The sequence below is a fragment of the Aulostomus chinensis genome, chromosome 18 (assembly GCF_037954235.1).
Source record: "Aulostomus chinensis isolate RoL2024-O1b breed Wild chromosome 18, RoL_Achi_v1.0, whole genome shotgun sequence".
Taxonomy (NCBI): domain Eukaryota; kingdom Metazoa; phylum Chordata; class Actinopteri; order Syngnathiformes; family Aulostomidae; genus Aulostomus; species Aulostomus chinensis.
The window spans coordinates 16,310,737-16,327,458 of NC_141337.1; the positions used below are offsets into that span (position 1 = coordinate 16,310,737).

The 16,722-nt window shown below is 45.7% G+C and overlaps 1 protein-coding gene across 5 annotated transcripts; it reads left to right on the forward strand.

Annotated features, from left to right (window-relative positions):
* Window positions 1-1,330: 1,330 nt before the first annotated feature.
* LOC147245407 (protein NLRC3-like) lies at window positions 1,331-12,916 on the forward strand. 5 transcript variants are annotated; one of them, XM_086183958.1, is made up of 10 exons: window positions 1,331-1,625; window positions 1,705-1,886; window positions 2,220-2,416; window positions 4,159-4,190; window positions 4,576-6,334; window positions 6,577-6,750; window positions 7,137-7,310; window positions 8,879-9,052; window positions 9,307-9,480; window positions 11,810-12,916. In XM_086183958.1, the coding sequence occupies exons 3-10, from the start codon at window positions 2,253-2,255 to the stop codon at window positions 11,832-11,834; spliced, it is 2,676 nt and encodes an 891-aa protein (XP_086040084.1). In that variant the 5' UTR covers window positions 1,331-1,625; window positions 1,705-1,886; window positions 2,220-2,252; the 3' UTR covers window positions 11,835-12,916. The 5 variants fall into 5 exon arrangements, with proteins under 5 accessions (XP_086040084.1, XP_086040082.1, XP_086040083.1 ...); XM_086183956.1 differs by having other exon boundaries at window positions 1,332-1,625; window positions 4,159-4,250; XM_086183957.1 differs by lacking the exon at window positions 1,705-1,886 and having other exon boundaries at window positions 1,332-1,625; window positions 4,159-4,250.
* The last annotated feature ends 3,806 nt before the right edge of the window (window positions 12,917-16,722 follow it).

Consider the following 16,722-nt stretch of genomic DNA (forward strand, 5'->3'; position numbering starts at 1 on the left):
ATATTCTGTTTGTATGGAGATTGATTTACACATAACTCCTTGCACAAGCCATGAGCTTCCTGTAACAGCTCTGATTGGTTGACACTGTCAGGTGGTCCCTTATGGAAGCGTCATTGTCGAACGGCTCTATCAACACAAAAAATGGATTAAAACACACAAAAGATGGTATCAGTGTCCATATGGAACATGGATACTGATTCTTACAAGACACTGATGTTCCAGGCTGGATTAAAAAAGTTTCTGGGAGGGACGTATTCACCCAGGGCCGGACTGAGAACAGAGCAGAGTTCAGTTTCCAGGGAACTCCTGATGCTTGTCGTCACAGTCAACATTTAGAGGATGAGAAGTTTTACTTCTGAAGTAACCAAGATCCTGAACTTGATCTTTTGAACCAGAGCACACAGAAGAGGAAGTGCAGGTTTTGGAAGGAGAGAAGGCAAGAAAGAGGTCTGCTAAAACTTGTCTTCCGCTACCATTCTTTGTGTTAAGCTAACTAGCGGTCTGCAGGCTCAAGGTCAGGTACAGACTGCGTTCACGCACGAAAACGTGGCTTGCACCCTTTTATGCGTTCAATCAGAGCCTGATTTTCTGATCTGTGTGGCGTGAGCATCAGTCAGGTTAGATGGGGAGGCTTGATGAACACTGAATAAATCACTGGTTTTCAGCCACTTGTCACATGAATCTATCACATCCAGATTAAACTCAAGAATCAGATCATTTATGAAGAAGGTTTTGGATGACAGGGATCTAATATTCCAAATCCCAAATGTGAGAGTCTTGCTGAGGCTGTAGTTTTCTCTACGAGGCTCAGAAGGACAGCTGTCAGTAGCTGATGTGCTGATGAGAACCAGATGCCTTCTTTTACTAGCGAAGGGTTGATGTTTCCGCAAGTGTGGATGCTGGGGGGACACAGTGAGGACTTCAGCTGACCTGTGCAGGTGCTTTGAGGTGGAGACAGTAATTAGATGAGCGTGTGGAACGTTTGGAGGACTATGATTCCTAATTTGAGCGACAGGGGAAGGAAAAAGTCTCAATGTAGCAGAAGCAACCAGCATCCGTAGCTGTGCTGATTCCCTGACTGAATGTCTTCACTGGACCTGTGAGTCCAAACCTGCAGGACACCTGAACCTAGCAGCTTCTCTCCTCACCTAGGACCTTCTGAGTGAAACATGGCTCATGTCAAACCTGCTTAAAACACCTGTTCCTACTGCAGCACCTGCTCCAGGAGGATGAAGGCCGTCCCCTCTAGGCAGGTGAGGGCAGCTCCAGAACCAAGGTCGTTATCCACAAAACCAGTCCTGTTCCCTCCAATGAGAGGGGAGAAGGGGGGGGGGGGCGTTTTCTCTGCAGAGGAAGACTTGATTTACAGAAGACTTCAACACTGTACATCCATTCAAGATATGAAATGATAAAACATCACTGATGCACTGGTGGAGGTGTAAGTGACAGTGAGGTTGTACTGCGTTTTAATAAAACCACGTTCCTGATAAAGTTGATGTCATTGGCGTCCCTAGATGGCGTCACTGAGGGTCTGTACTGGTATTTGCGTCCGTCATCTTCACTCAGAAAAGTTTCACTTTCTCTCCTCCGTTGTGACGAAGTTCTTTTCTCCGTGAGAATCCTCGGTAAGTGGCTGTTTTTAATGTTGTTAGTAAAGAGCGACTAGAAACACAAATGAACATTGAGGCGTTTAACCGTCCACAGACGTTCCGTCGTGGTTTAAAGAGAGTTCAAGTTGTGCTGACGTCCTGAACGTCACCAGGCCGTCACCTCCAACAACCTCCATTCAGAATAACTCTTCGACGACGAACCATTTCAACATGCTAAACGTCCTGACGTGGAGTCTTTGAGCAAGATACTGAATCCCAAATCGAGGATTTGAATGAGTAGGTTGGCACCTTGCATGGTGTGTTGAAGGATGGACAAGTGTGTGTGTGTGTGTGTGTGTGTGTGTGTGTGTGTGTGTGTGTGTGTGTGTGTGTGAACAATGCAGTATTGTAAAGTGCATTGCAGTACTCAGAAAAGTGTGACTAAGTCATCCACCATCGGTGAGTCTCATCTGTGTCTGCTGCTCTTTGTAGGAGTGTTCGACAGGAACATGGACTCTGATCTGTACCATCAGAGTTCCACGGTGCTCTGAGCAGCATTTAGAGGCTTAACGTTGGACTCCAAAGTTCAAAGCTGCTGATTCCTTTCTCTTTCATTCTGACTTCATGTAGATTCTTTTTGCCATCAAACGGTGATAGAAATCTATGAATCCGTGTGAGGACAGAGAGGAGGGAGCCCCTTCCTCTAACACCAGACCTGACGCTCCGAGACCAGACCACCCTGAACCCAGCTGTGGGTCCTTCAAAACCAACGACTCGCAGGATCAGATGATTGATTTCAAAGATGGTCACCAGTCGTCTGATCAGAGGTAAGAATGTAAACTGTCTGTTCTGGAAGGATCTCTCTCACTCAAGAGCAGGAGCCTGAACCAGGAAGAAGGATTAGAGGGTTAGTGAGGTGACATAACATAAAATGTTAGTTCACACATCCACTGGTGTTGTTGCGGCTCTCCTTCCTGATTTATGTTCCTCATGTTTGTGAAGGATTGCACGTTTTTATATTTCTTTATATGATAGTTTGTTCCTCTTGAGTGAAACATGCAGCTCTCCTCCTCTCCGTGGTACTGAACGGTCATCTTGTGCTGGCTCCGCCCCTTTCATGTCCTTCTTTCACTCACAAACAGGTGAAGACATGCTGGGTTGATTTACTGAGTTGATGATCGCCACCGGGGCTCCGCTGATCCCTGATTGTGGTTGTTTGTCTTTGTCAGCCCTCAACTTGAAGATACTTGGGACATGCAGATCCTGCTTGGTAGTATAAAACCCAGCATGTTCTCTGCTAGACCCCTTTGAGATTCAGCACCAGGTACTGGGTCCAGCTGGGTCTGTAGGAGGAGGGTTTGTTCGTTCTGAATATTCCAGACCAGGTATTCCCAAAGTGTGGTTGGTTGTGCAAGCTGCCACTAGGGGGTGTGAGGGATAACAAATGTGATGGTAGTTTGGAGTGTTTCTTAAGTGGGATTTTCCCCACACAAAGACGTGTAAATAAGCATTTCCTTTGTAATATTTAAAATCAGACACTGACATATTAAATAATAAATGCAGGGTTTTCAAAATGCACCTCATCTGAAGATGAAGTGTAGAGGAAGTTATCTTCTACGCACTGTTTGAGGTTGTCAAGCTCTGTGTCTTGATTTCCTGTTTTCATTTTGTGGTTAGTCTTCTGTCCTCCTGTGTGCTTCCTTTAGTCTTGGTCTGTGTTTAGTTCCTGCTTTACTTTGTGTTTTCCTTCCTTTGGGCTTTGGACACCCGTTTTGTGTTTTACATTGCTTTTGAAATAAATACCCTTTGTTCCACTCTCTTGAGGCTCTCTGCATTTGACTCCAGTGTACCCAACACCCCCAAAAGCAGAATTGTTGTTTAATTTTTCCTGAAGTTGTAGGGCATTGGGGGTGTGTTAACCCGGTTGGGATATCGAAGGAGGTGCTTGGCAAACCATTGGTCTGAACCATTGGTCCAGACCATTGTTGCTGGGAGCTCCAGGACACGCGGTCTCACCTTGTCAGCCTTCAGACAGTAAGGGGACGTCTCAGGACTGGACAAGAGGATTGCATCTTCAGCCTGCTACAGGGCTCTGAGCAGGTCTGGGACCAGCCACAGACCCACCATCCCCAAGAAGCACAGGGTCCAGGTCTCTGTCTCATATCATTTTTACCATTTATTCTTTGGGGTGGTACGGTGGTGCAGTGGTTAGCACTGTCGCCTCACAGCAAGAAGGTTCCGGGTTCGAGTCCTGGCATAGAGTTGTGTAGAGTCTCCCTGTTCCTGCGTGGGTTCTCTCTGGTACTCCAGCTTCCTCCCACAGTCCAAAGGCATCAAGAGGGGACGAGGCTGATTGATACTCTAAATTGACCGTGGGTGTGACTGTGAGTGTGAATGGTTGTCTTTCTATATATTTTGGCCCTGCGATGGACTGGTGAGCCGTCCAAGGTGAATCTTGCCTCTCACCCAAAGGCTGCTGGGATAGGCTCCACCCCCCCGACCCTTGACAGGATAAGAGGTAGAAAATGGATGGATGGATTTATTCTTTGACTTCATCTTTTCTTCACAGAGTTAATCTGCAGAACTCAGATGATCTCGGTGGTGAGTCCATCCAGCAACATCCAGCACATCTGGACTCCATGGCTGACTGTCTGCAGAGCAGTAATATGATTTTAACAACTTTAAAGCTCGAGTGAATCATATTTTTAATGAAATGAACATTCCTAACATTCAGGCCTTCGCCAAACGAGTTGTAACACTGTTCACCAAGCTCACTGCCGGCAGGTAAATCGCTGCATGTCACAGTATGTAGATGTTCTTTATGTGTAGGCATTCCATACTGAGCATGCTCAGTCCATCATAGACATTTATACCAGCCACTAGCAGTTCATCAGGTCTGAAGAACAACAGTTGAGCACCCAGATACATCGTGAGCAGGATGAATCAAAGACTGGCCCATGACTCCATTTGTTCTTTGTGTATTCAGGAATAATTGCTTCAGTCTGCCGATGTCAACTGAAGTCCAACCTGCAGAAGAAGTTTGAGTGTGTGTTTAAGGGGGTCGCTCAAGCAGGAAACCCAGCCCTTCTGAATCAGATCAACACAGAGCTCTACCTCACACAGGGAGGGACTGCAGAGGGAAATGAAGCTGCACCAGAAACAAGCATCAGACAAGAAGACCTCTTTAAAGCCTCAGCTGGAAGAGAGACAGCAGTCAGAACTGTGCTGACAAAGGGAGTGGCTGGCATCGGGAAGACAGTCTTAACCCAGAAGTTCACACTGGATTGGGCTGAAGACAAAGCCAACCAGGACATAGACTTCATATTCCCATTCACCTTCAGAGAGCTGAATGTGCTGAAGCAGAAAAAGTTCAGCTTGGTGGAACTTGTTCATCACTTCTTCTCTGAAACCAAAGAAGCAGGAATCAGCAGGTTTGAAGAGTTCCAGGTTTTGTTCATCTTTGACGGTCTGGATGAGTGTCAAGTCCCTCTGGACTTCCACAACAAGGAGACCCTGACTGATGCTACTGAGTCCACTTCAGTGGATGCCCTGCTGACAAACCTCATCAGAGGGAAACTGCTTCCCTCCGCTCACCTCTGGATAACCACACGACCTGCAGGAGCCAATCAGATCCCTCCTGAGGATGTTGGCATGGTGACAGAGGTCAGAGGGTTCACCGACCTCCAAATAGAGGAGTACTTCAGGAAGAGATTCGGAGATGAGGAGCAGGTCAGGACAATCATGTCCCACATCGAGATGTCCCCAAGCCTCCACATCATGTGTCACATCCCGGTCTTCTGCTGGATCACCGCTGCCGTTCTGGAGGACTTGTTGACCTCCAGAAAGAGAGGAGGGCTGCCCAAGACCCTGACTAAGATGTACATCTGCTTCCTGGTGGTTCAGGATAAACTGAAGAACACCAAGTATGATGGTGGAGCAGAGACAGATCCGCTCTTGACTCCCGAGATCTGGAGGATGATTGAGTCTCTGGGAGAACTGGCCTTTGATCAGCTGCAGAAAGGCAACCTGATCTTCTATGAATCCGACCTGGCAGAGTGTGGCATCGACATCAGAGCAGCCTCGGTGTACTCGGGAGTGTTCACTCAGATCTTTAAAGAGGAAAGGGGACTGTACCAGGACCAGGTGTTCTTCTTCGTCCATCTGAGTGTTCAGGAGTTTCTGGCTGCTCTTCATGTCCATCTGACCTTCATCACCTCTGGTGTCAACCTGATGGCAGAGAAACAAACCTGCCAGCTGTCTAAAGTCCTCAGAGATAAACCTCAACTGGTACACCTCCACCAGAGAGCTGTGGACGAGGCCTTGAAGTGTCCAACTGGACAACTGGACTTGTTCCTCCGCTTCCTCCTGGGTCTTTCACTGCAGACCAATCAGACTCTCCTACAAGGTTTGTTGTCACAGACAGGAAGTAGCTCAGACACCAACCAGGAAGTAGTTGAGTTCATCAGGGAGAAGCTCAGTGAGGATCTGTCTCCAGAGAGAAGCATCAACCTCTTCCACTGTCTGAATGAACTGAATGATGGATCTCTGGTGGAGGAGATCCAACATCACCTGAGACATGGACGTCTCTCCAGAGTTCAACTGTCTCCTGCTCAGTGGTCGGCTCTGGCCCTCATCTTCCTGTCCTCAGAGGAAGATCTGGACGAGTTTGACCTGAGGAAATATTCACCCTCAGAGGAGGCTCTTCTGAGGCTGCTGCCAGTGGTCAAAGCTTCAACTAAAACTCTGTAAGTGGATGAAGACTGGATATCTTTTACAAGTTTCACCTCATACAAGACAAATGCATTTTGTTTTGGTTCTTTATCATCTCATCTTTTCATTATACCCAGTCATAACACCCCCCCCCCCCCAAAAAAAAAAATCAGAAATCACATATAAAAGCTTTTTAACCCTAACGTTAGAAAAGATTTCTTCACTGACTAGTTGAGTATTGACAGACTTGTTTTCAAATGTTCCATTTCTTCTTCAGGCTGGAGCGCTGTCACCTCTCAGAGAGAAGTTGTTCAGTTCTGTCTTCAGTTCTCAGCTCTCAGTCCTCCAGTCTGAGAGAACTGGACCTGAGTTGGAACCTGCTGCAGGATTCAGGAGTGAAGCTGCTGTCTGCTGGACTGGAGGATCCACACTGTCACCTGGAAACACTCAGGTCAGAGTCCAGCTCTTGTCTGATCAGGCCTCCACTCACAAATACGTGTCTGGATCCAGATGATGTGGATTATCCTGGACGATGCGCTTGAGAATTTGTGAACAGGCGTTTAAGTGAATTTTGCCATTGTTAGCTTTTAATCTCCATGAGCTTCAAGCTAAATGTACGTGGCTGACTCTGTCTGGACTAGGAAGTCCTACCTACAGGAGGAAAAAAACATTTTTTTTGAGCCAAAGGCACCAATTTGTGAGGTAAAATGAACTTTTTGAGTGAGGTATCACTTCATTGCCAAATAACAAACAATTCAAACCAACCATTAACCATGAACAGATTCCATTACTGAGTAATTGGGTATTGACAGACTTGTTTTCAAATGTTTCCTTCAGGTTGGTGAACTGTCACCTCTCAGAGAGAAGTTGTTCAGTTCTGTCTTCAGTTCTCAGCTCTCAGTCCTCCAGACTGAAACTACTGGACCTGAGTAGTAACCTGCTGCAGGATTCAGGAGTGAAGCTGCTGTCTGCTGGACTGGAGGATCCACACTGTCACCTGGAAACACTCAGGTCAGAGTCCAGCTCTGATCTGATCAGGCCTCCCCGCTGGAGACAGTCGGGGCTGGGGGGGTTGTGCTTTCAGGTCGTCCTTCCACCCGTCCATGTGTCCCGTTCTCCTCTACATCACGTCTGAGGCCCTGAACACACTTGGTATTAAGATCCATCCAGATGTGATCTGATCACAAGTGATCACCTCTGCTGATGGTGTTCACACTTGTTTTTCAAAAGCGTCTCCACGTGTGTCTCCTGTGGTCAGTCACTCCTCCTATGTCAATAAGCCCATTGTTTCAATGTGCAATGACTTTAATTAATCAGCTGATGGCGGCAGGTACTTTGCAGATGGAGCGATGTGTGCGCCGTGCGTTCAGCCTCATTTTGGTATTTAGGGGGCTCGTAATCAGAGAGCAAACCACGGCAGTCATTAGACACCTCATTACCCATTGGTGGGTTTCAGGAGTGACATCACTCAAAGAAATCTGAGTGCCTCGTGTCACTCTTTTAAAGCCCAGGGTGCACCAGGACTCAGCGTGTTGCTCTTTCAGTGGCTGACACGTTCCAACTCCAGAGGAGAAACACAATACTCATCGCTGAGCAGGTGAATGACAGCGTATTATTAAAATGTCTATGAATATAAGAGCTGACACGGAGAGGTTATCATCGTGGCTGCAACAAAGATTCTGGTTGGCCTGATTTACCAGGAAAAGTCATTGTTTATCTCTGTCTCTCCTGCTTTTAATCTCCAACTTATCAACACAAAAAAGGTCTCACCAGATGTGTGGCTTGTCCTCTTATTAAATTGCTGAAGTCTCTTGACCATCAGCTGATCTCTCTCTCTCTCTCTCTCTCTCTCTCTGTCTCTCTCTCTCTCTCTCCCTCCCTCTCTCTCTCTCCATTGTGTCCTTGACCCATCTGTACTCTGTACTTCCATGCTAGTATTTTCCATCTTTTTCAAAAGCTGTCATTAATGAGCAGCAGTGCTCAGGCACCTCACAGTCACATTGGCTACATTCATGCTGCTACGTGGCTGGAAGCATCAGTAGCTTCACATCAAACCTGGCTCTAAATGGCCGACTATCTAAATAGAACACATTGAAAAGTGCAGTCACAGATAAACATTAACAGCAGCAATGTTTCATCGTTGGTCGTAATGGTCCCCAGTGACCAGTGACCAGTTCCAGACCTGGACCACCTCTCTTGTGGCTTCAGATTGGAAATTCCAGCTTCCACTGCTTCAACCAGAATGCATCGTTAATTAAGTTTTGAGGGAATTCCTTCACGTGTGGCACAAATTCTCATGATGAACTAAATAGACTTTTTCTCCTAAACTCAATTTGACATCATTACCCATGAATTCAGGCCATCTCAGTAACACCTTCAGGGATCAATGCTGACTTCATTTTACCAAAATGGAACTTTAAACATTCTTTTAAAGCCCTTCGGATTTTTATTGACTATGTTGAATGACAAAAAATGTAAAGATGTCAAATCAATCATGAACCATTAAATTAGCACAGATTCCATCATTGACTGGTTGGGGATTGACAGCAAGTTTTCAAATGGTTGCATCTCCTCTTCAGGCTGGAGTACAGCGGCCTCTCAGAGAGAAGTTGTTCAGTTCTGTCTTCAGTTCTCAGCTCTCAGTCCTCTAGCCTGAAACTACTGGACCTGAGTTGGAACCTGCTGCAGGATTCAGGAGTGAAGCTGCTGTCTGCTGGACTGGAGGATCCACACTGTCACCTGGAAACACTCAGGTCAGAGTCCAGCTCTGATCTGATCAGGCCATCTTCTGGCAAATTTAGTTTCACATCAGTGTCTAGTAACATGAGGTGATGACACACACGGTCGTGGCCATGAAATTGGAGGAATCTCATTCACCAGACCGGTTTACAGGAGAAAAGTCGAAACAAAGATAGGAAGGGATGAGTTGTTCCATTTTTCTGGCGTGAGACAAAATGAACACGACCAATCAGATTTTGTAACGTTAACTGTATTTTCTTAACTGCAGGCTGAGAGGATGTGAGGTCAGAGGGGAAGGCTTCACCTCTCTGGCCTTCGCTCTGAGCTCCAACCCTTCCCATCTGAGAGAGCTGGACCTGAGCTACAATCATCCAGGAGGTTCAGGAGAGAAACTGCTGTCTGCTGGGATGAAGGATCCTCAGTGGAGGCTGAGCACTCTCAGGTATGAACATAGAACCAGGGGCCGTTTCAGGAAGCAGGTTTAGTAAAAACCCTGAGTCTGTTCACCCTGAAATGAGGGCAGTTCTGGATTTTCTGTTTCAGAAAGGAAGTGAATGCAAACCTGAAACAGAGGAGTAACTTAGCCCCTGCCAGAAAGACAGCAAACGTGAGCTTTGAGTCCGTTACTATGATAACTGAGTCTGTAAAAGCTAACCTGGTCGGGAGCCTGGAGTTCATCCGTCTCCTCCTTCCTAGAGCCAGAAAGGCTGTTTCATTTCCTCATTCAGTCTGAGTTACAGGATTTTAGCAGAGTTTTACCTTCCACCTGAATAAAAATCTGAGAACGTCTCTCATGTCTGTTAGGTGAACTGTATCAGCACACATTTTTGTGTTTTTTTTAGGCACGTAGGTTTGTGTACGATCTGAGAGAAGTAGCTGCTCATCTCCACACGGTCCACAGGGAGTTACAGGGGGGAGAGAGTCCCAGTTGGATCCATGTGAACATTTTGTGTGATGATTTGTGCCGTTTTTCTTCAACCTACTACCGTAAATGACCGATTAGTTGGCGTTTATGTTGCAAAATCGATGTGGACCCCGGGCGTTTAAAAGAGACCAGGCTTCTATTGGTAACAGGCTTTTATTTATTTTGGCACTGGCCAGCACCGGGCCATGATTTATTTTTTTTTAGCAATAGGTATACAAGGTAGAACAATATACTGTAGTACTTTAAAGAACAGTAGTGCAAATATCAAGATTGTCCAGAGAACACTTTACACAAGAACACTTTATTAGTAAGAAAAAGGGTGTGACAACCTGAGGCCCGTATACTTCGACTTCCACGACAGTCTCCATCCATCCATCCATCGTCATCTTCCGCTTATTCCTACACATGAAGGGTCGCGGGGGGGCTGGAGCCTATCCCAGCGTCAACGGGCGAGAGGCGGGGTTCACCCTGGACAGGTCACCAGTCCATCGCAGGGCCAACATAGAGACAGACAACCATTCACACTCACAGTCACACCTACGGTCAATTTAGAGTCTCAATCAGCCTCGTCCCCTCTTGATGTCTTTGGACTGTGGGAGGAAGCTGGAGTACCAGAGAGAACCCACACAGGAACAGGGAGAACATGCAGACTCCACACAGAAAGATCCCGTGCCCGAGCCGGGACTCGAACCCGGAACCTTCTTGTTGTGAGGCCACAGTGCTGACCACTGCACCACCGTGCAGCCCCACGACAGTCTCATGCAGCCAAAATAGCAGATCTACACATTCCCAACACGTTGACGGCCGACGTGTTATCACCTTGGAGATCGTTTTTATTTCTTTTTTTGCATGGAACCGGGAGCTTGAAGATTTGCTGTTAGCGGTGCACTAACGTCATGCGACATAAATTACTGATAAGTTAAAATTAATTACAAAATCTTCCATGAAACCAAGTTAAGATCAAACTAATCTAAAAAAAATGGCCCTCAGGCGTTTAAAAGAACCTGGCGTTTATTTGAGACAGGCGTCTATTTTACAAAATGAGGTCGGACCCTCGGCCATTATATGAGACCCGGCGGCAGTTTGACACCGGGCTATTAATTGGTCTTTTATAGTATATATTTATGACATCATCTTATCTGAAATAGCCACTGAATGATATTTACTGTAAGATATCAAATACGATCCTTCTATTTCATTCTAAGCTGCTTCCCCCTGCAGGATTGCACCCTAAAGGAAAATGAATTTTCGCTCCAGTTGCATTCCATTGGTTTTCCCCTGTAGTTTAGAGGTGTGATGCAGCAGTAAATGAATCGAAACATTCCCAGTTACAGATTTAACAGCCATTTTCAACCGCACCAATTGTCTCGCGATCCTTTACCGCTGCAGCCTTTTCACTTTTCCCCTTAAAATTATGTTCACACTCGTTCTATGTACTCTTGAGGATTTCTAATTCTGGAGGGATCAAATACGCAGAGGTTTTTGGTAGCGGTTGCCATGGTGAATCATCACGTCTAGGCTCCGTTAAGCCTGGTTCAGGGTTAGACAGCACTTAAAATAATAAGAGGTAACTTTGGATTCTTGTGGCATGATTTTTGGTCAGTTACAACAACTTTCTCTCATTTTGAACACAACCTCCAATTTTACGTCCAAATCCAACAAGTTGTCCCATTTGAAGAACAAGATCCTGGTTGGTTGCTGAACTCCAGAAGGTCACACAGGTGTTTTCTGACCTGACGCCTCCGTCAGACCTCCTGTGTCTTTCAACTGTCACGCTGTGGTGAGCGTTTGCTCGTGTGTAGACTCTAAACCTCCTCAACAACGACTTTGTGATTTTTCCCTCCAGAGTTTTCCCACTGGGAGATGCTTGAACGGGACTCAGGGTGTCGAGGTCATCGCTTGAAGGACGATGGACTTGAGTGCTTACTGGCTGGACTTCCCTGCCCATAAAAGGAGTGTTGTTTCACCAGGAAGATCTAAGCCACTCTGGTGGAGGCTGATTCACCCAGGCTCAGCTCCCCAGGCTGCTTCAAGCTTTCTCAGATGCCCCTGATAAACTCTTTGTGATATATTTTTCTTTTTGCATTTTCAGAGATGTTTTGACATTTGCTTTTTTGTACAGTTTTCCAGTGATGTGATACTAATCAGATGATTGTGAGCACAACACCTCTGCAGTCTCAAAGCTCTTCAACAGACAGACTTGCATTCACATCCACCATCAACAGGACAAACTGCAGTTGTCAGTTTGACACGTCAGTTTCATATTAAAGGAACACGCTGACATTTTGAGGAAATCCGTTGATCTGCTGTCCTCCCCGGAGCCAGACAAGAAGACGGAGACCCTTCTCTCCTGAGCGTGTCAGGGAGCTGAGATCCTCAGAGACCAACTTGATGCTACTTAGCTCAGCACAGTGATGATGGTAAAAAATATGAAAATATTTTCCCTTAAATCAAACCCCAGTCTGGGTTCAATTCAGTCCACAATTTGAAGCAGAAAACATCCCTTTTGGTGACTTTCGTCCAGTAGAGGACAGTCACTACACATTTATAACACTTAGGATGTGGCATTCCAATATTTTGCACCAAGGTTTTATATAAATATTTTGGCAATGAAAATCCCATGGAGGAATGAGACAAGTTTATATCTTGACATAATGTGAAAAATCCTGTTATTTAGTAAAATACCACCTTAGACCATGAAACTTTCATCATTATATCAGTAAATTTATGTTAAAACGTCTTTTATTAACGTTTATGTATTTATACATGTGGTGATAAGATTTATGGGTTGATAAAGTATTTCTGCTTGTGAAACTTACAAACTTGGAAGCAAACTACTTTGCTCAAGCTAGGAACTTCCTGCAACAGCTCTGATTGGTTGACAGCATCAAGTTATAAAATACGCCGCTGTGTAGTGAACAGAGTGGTCAACAAGCCATTTCAGCAAAAAAATAAAAAGATTAAATCTGAGGAAAGAAACTACAGTTATTGCTCTGGAACATGGACGTGGACTCGTAGAAGACCCTGAAGTTCCAGGCTGGATTATGAAGCTTCTGTAAGACAAAGTTTGTGTGTGTGTGTGCGTGCGTGCGTGTGTGTGTGTGCGTGCGTGCGTGCGTGTGTAGTCTCCCATCACCTCTCCTGGCCCCAGAGGGCCCCCAGCACAGAACTGGCCCTCTTGATCAGTATGTTAACTTTCCTCCTGTCTGCAGCTGAAATGGGAGAGAGAGAGACAGAGGTGATGAACAGGTGTCCTGGCTTCAGCTCAGGAATGTCGGTGTATTTGGACACACAGGGACCACACAGGCACCAGTCACGAGGGAGGGAGTTTCAATGTTCAAAACGCAATTTCACTGATGTCCACTGGGGGTGTTTGGTCCTCAGGGAAAACAGGTTCAAATAAAATAAAAACACACACACATAAATGTATGCCAGTTCACATGGCAACACACTCTGACATCACTAAGATCATTTCACTTGAAATCATAGTTTCATCTGGTCAGCAGCAGCGTGTTGAGTCACTGACCCTTGGTACCAACCAGGCTCTCATTGAAAGCAATGGGAAAATGGCGCCATCTGGTGGATCTTTAACAGCATTTAACCTGTTTGATCATGGAAACCAGTTTAATTGGTGGGAAATCATGTTTTGGTGATGCTCGTCAAGGAGGTTAAACGGTGTGGGTTTGATGGAAGTCATTTTTTTCATTCAGATCTTAATACACTTAAAAAGGCTGAAGCTGAAATTCATCCATCGTCTTCCGCTTATTCCGACACATTAAGGGTCACAGGGGGGCTGGAGCCTATCCCAGTGTCAACGGGGGAGAGGCAGGGTTCACCCTGGACAGGCCGCCAGTCCATCGCAGGGCCAACATAGAGAGACAGACAACAATTCACACTCACAGTCACACCTACGGTCAATTTAGAGTATCAATCAGCCTCGTCCCCAATTGCATGTTTTTGGACTGTGGGAGGAAGCTGGAGTACCAGAGAGAGCCCACACAGGAACAGGGAGAACATGGAGACTCACACAGAAAGATCCTGTGTTGGAGCTGGGACTCAAACCCGAAACCTTCTTGCTGTGAGGCGACAGTGCTGACCACTGCACCACCATGCAGCCAAGCTGAAATTCCATTTTTGAATTGAATGAAAAAATAAAATTTCAAAATTTTATTTAATTTATTTTTTTATTTTTCAGAAAAGACCTCTCGGTAAAGAATTGTTAATATTAATAAAAACAAAGAAAAGATTCTTCTGTCTATCGAGGCCCTGGGGGTTGAATTAAACCCAGTCTGAGATCAACTTCATCTGTGAATTTTGTGGTGGAATTTCAGCCAGTAGAGCAGTAACTACACTTATTTATTACACAAATGTGGAGTTCAAATGTATTTCATTCAAAAAACAATCAAGACTGGGACCTGAATCCATCAGCCAGTGGTTTTCAGCTGAAGTTTCTCTTCAAATCAGCAACAAAAATACACCACAATGAAGTACATGGTTCAATGTCAGGGTGGCTCCTGGTACTGGAGCCAACAATGATCCCTCCCTCTTTTGCTCTTCTCTCCTGCTCAGCTGATGAATCTCTGCAGCCTCATCCTCCGCTCTCAGCTCATCTGAAGCACCAGGTGAATCCGTCAGAGGACGAGGACGTTGCTCTGGGACCAGTTCTCAATGTTTACTGGAGGGCAATGATGTGATTCATTATCTCTTGACCTCAGACTCATCAGCCTCTGTGCTGTGTACCCTCACTCTGCTCTCCTGCCTGGGCCTGTTGTTGGTGTGTGTGTGTGTAGTTTGGAGGGAAGGTGTGTTTTTGGAGCGAGGCAGGAGGAGGAGAACCAAACCCATCACAAACTTGGAGGTTCTTCTCCTTGCTGGAGAGTCAAAGTTCAGAGCCAAAGGAGAATCCCGAGAATCTCTGTGGGATGCAGAAACTGGTGGAACGTGTGTGAACCCAAGATGGACAGGAAGACACAGGATACACACATCAGGTGCAAGATATAACACACACACACACACACACACACACACACACACACACACACAGAGTAAAACTCTGCCCCTCATGTGTTGTACAGGCAGCCATGAATCAGTTCTCCTTGGTAAAAATCCACCTGGCAAGAAATATTCTTTCCTGTCTTCAACAGGAAGACATTGATGGGGTGCAGCAGTGGTGGTGTCACCTTTTGGGGACTGACGTTTCCATGACGACTTGAAAAGGTGCTGTGTGGCCACTGTGCTGATCTTCTACAGGACAGGTAGGGCAGGACTGGGACCTTGGCCATGTCTCCTCAGTCTCAGAATGATCCATTTGACTTTGTGGGGGGAAGTTGGAAGGGTGGGGGCATGGGGGGGGGGGGGTGCAAGGTTTCTTTTTCCTGCATTCCAACAGCATTTAGAAGCAGAAGCTAAATTGGCTCCAATAATCAGACCTGCAGTCTTGAGCTGTATACCACAGGACCAGTATGACCAGTAGTACTGCTGGTGGTTCCAGTAAGAGTGGTCTTACCTGAACTCTGGTCACTTGAAGCGTTGCTGAGTTCATTTATGATCTGAAACATTTGGATAAATCTCCCTCTCATGCTGGTGGAATGCAGGTTTTGCTTCCTTTCATGTAGCATCAAAAAGTAAAAGACGCTGGTAACGGTACTCCTGGTTTACTGGGACGGGGTTCGATTCCCTGCAGTGTCGTGCTGATTGACTTTTACATGAGAGGTCAGATTGGGGGGTAAGAAGGGAGGTTGACATGGTGGTCAGCCCTCACAGGAATATCAACATTGTTTGTTTGAGAGATGGATCATTTGTGCTTTCCACAAATGTTTGCTTTGTGTTCAGCAACGTTCGAGTCTGGAATATGGGGTGTTCATGGTAGCATGAAGGTCTTGTTAGCTCAACTAGAGGTGGATGAGATTCAAGGAGGCTTCACACTGTGAAAGAAACCAATGAGTTTTGTTCTGGTTTGATCTTAGATTCCTCAAATGAAACTGAACTACAAACTAGAATAGAGGCGTTAAAGGAAAAACAAAGTTTCATATCAGAATTTGATATTTTCATGCTATATATTTTTGTTGCCTCAACATATAAACTGATCATGTTATGTGAACTTTTACTGTTGTAACATTCATGTTATAAAAAGGTGAACCATCACGTGACAATGTGGTGATTTCTTCTTCCAGTAAATGTGAAGTAAACACATCAGACTAGAATGTGACACTCATGTCACAACATGGTCATCTATACTGTGATAACGGGAAGCTCACGGTTGAACAGGTAAGTGGTGGAGAGAAGGATCATTGGAGTATGGAGCCTTCATGCTTGGGTTGAGACATGGTGAGAGTCTGCAGTTACTGAACAGTTGATGATATCAGTAGGATCCACTGAGATGAGTAAAAAAAAAGACAGGACGAATACAGAAGGAAGAAGGATTCTGACCCTCTGGAGGAGCCTCATTTCTCACTGATCAACTTGAGGGTCGCGGAAGGCTTCATGGATATAAGCTGCACCATCTGAACTGGGTATGTTGTGAGCCAAGGACACACACACACACACACGAGACACATTGCTAATGTGTCTGTAGAGGTCAGGTGTCTCCAAGGTCAAGGTTGTCCATGTATTGTTGTGGTAGTGAAGCTCCAGGATGTTTATCTCCTGTCACGTTGGATGACGATGTTCTTCTGATTAAAAGTGAATTTATTAGAATGGTTTCAGATTCTTGCATGTGTCAGATTGTTCTAGAGGCGTGATTCAGACACCAGCTGCCCA

Excerpts from the sequence above, each read along its gene's own strand:
- LOC147245407 (XM_086183956.1), top strand. The coding sequence starts at position 2,253 with ATGAATCCGTGTGAGGACAGAGAGGAGGGAGCCCCTTCCTCTAACACC. Across the intron at positions 6,751-7,136 it reads TGTCACCTGGAAACACTCAG|GTTGGTGAACTGTCACCTCT; the intron begins GTCAGAGTCCAG and ends TGTTTCCTTCAG. Across the intron at positions 7,311-8,878 it reads TGTCACCTGGAAACACTCAG|GCTGGAGTACAGCGGCCTCT; the intron begins GTCAGAGTCCAG and ends TCTCCTCTTCAG.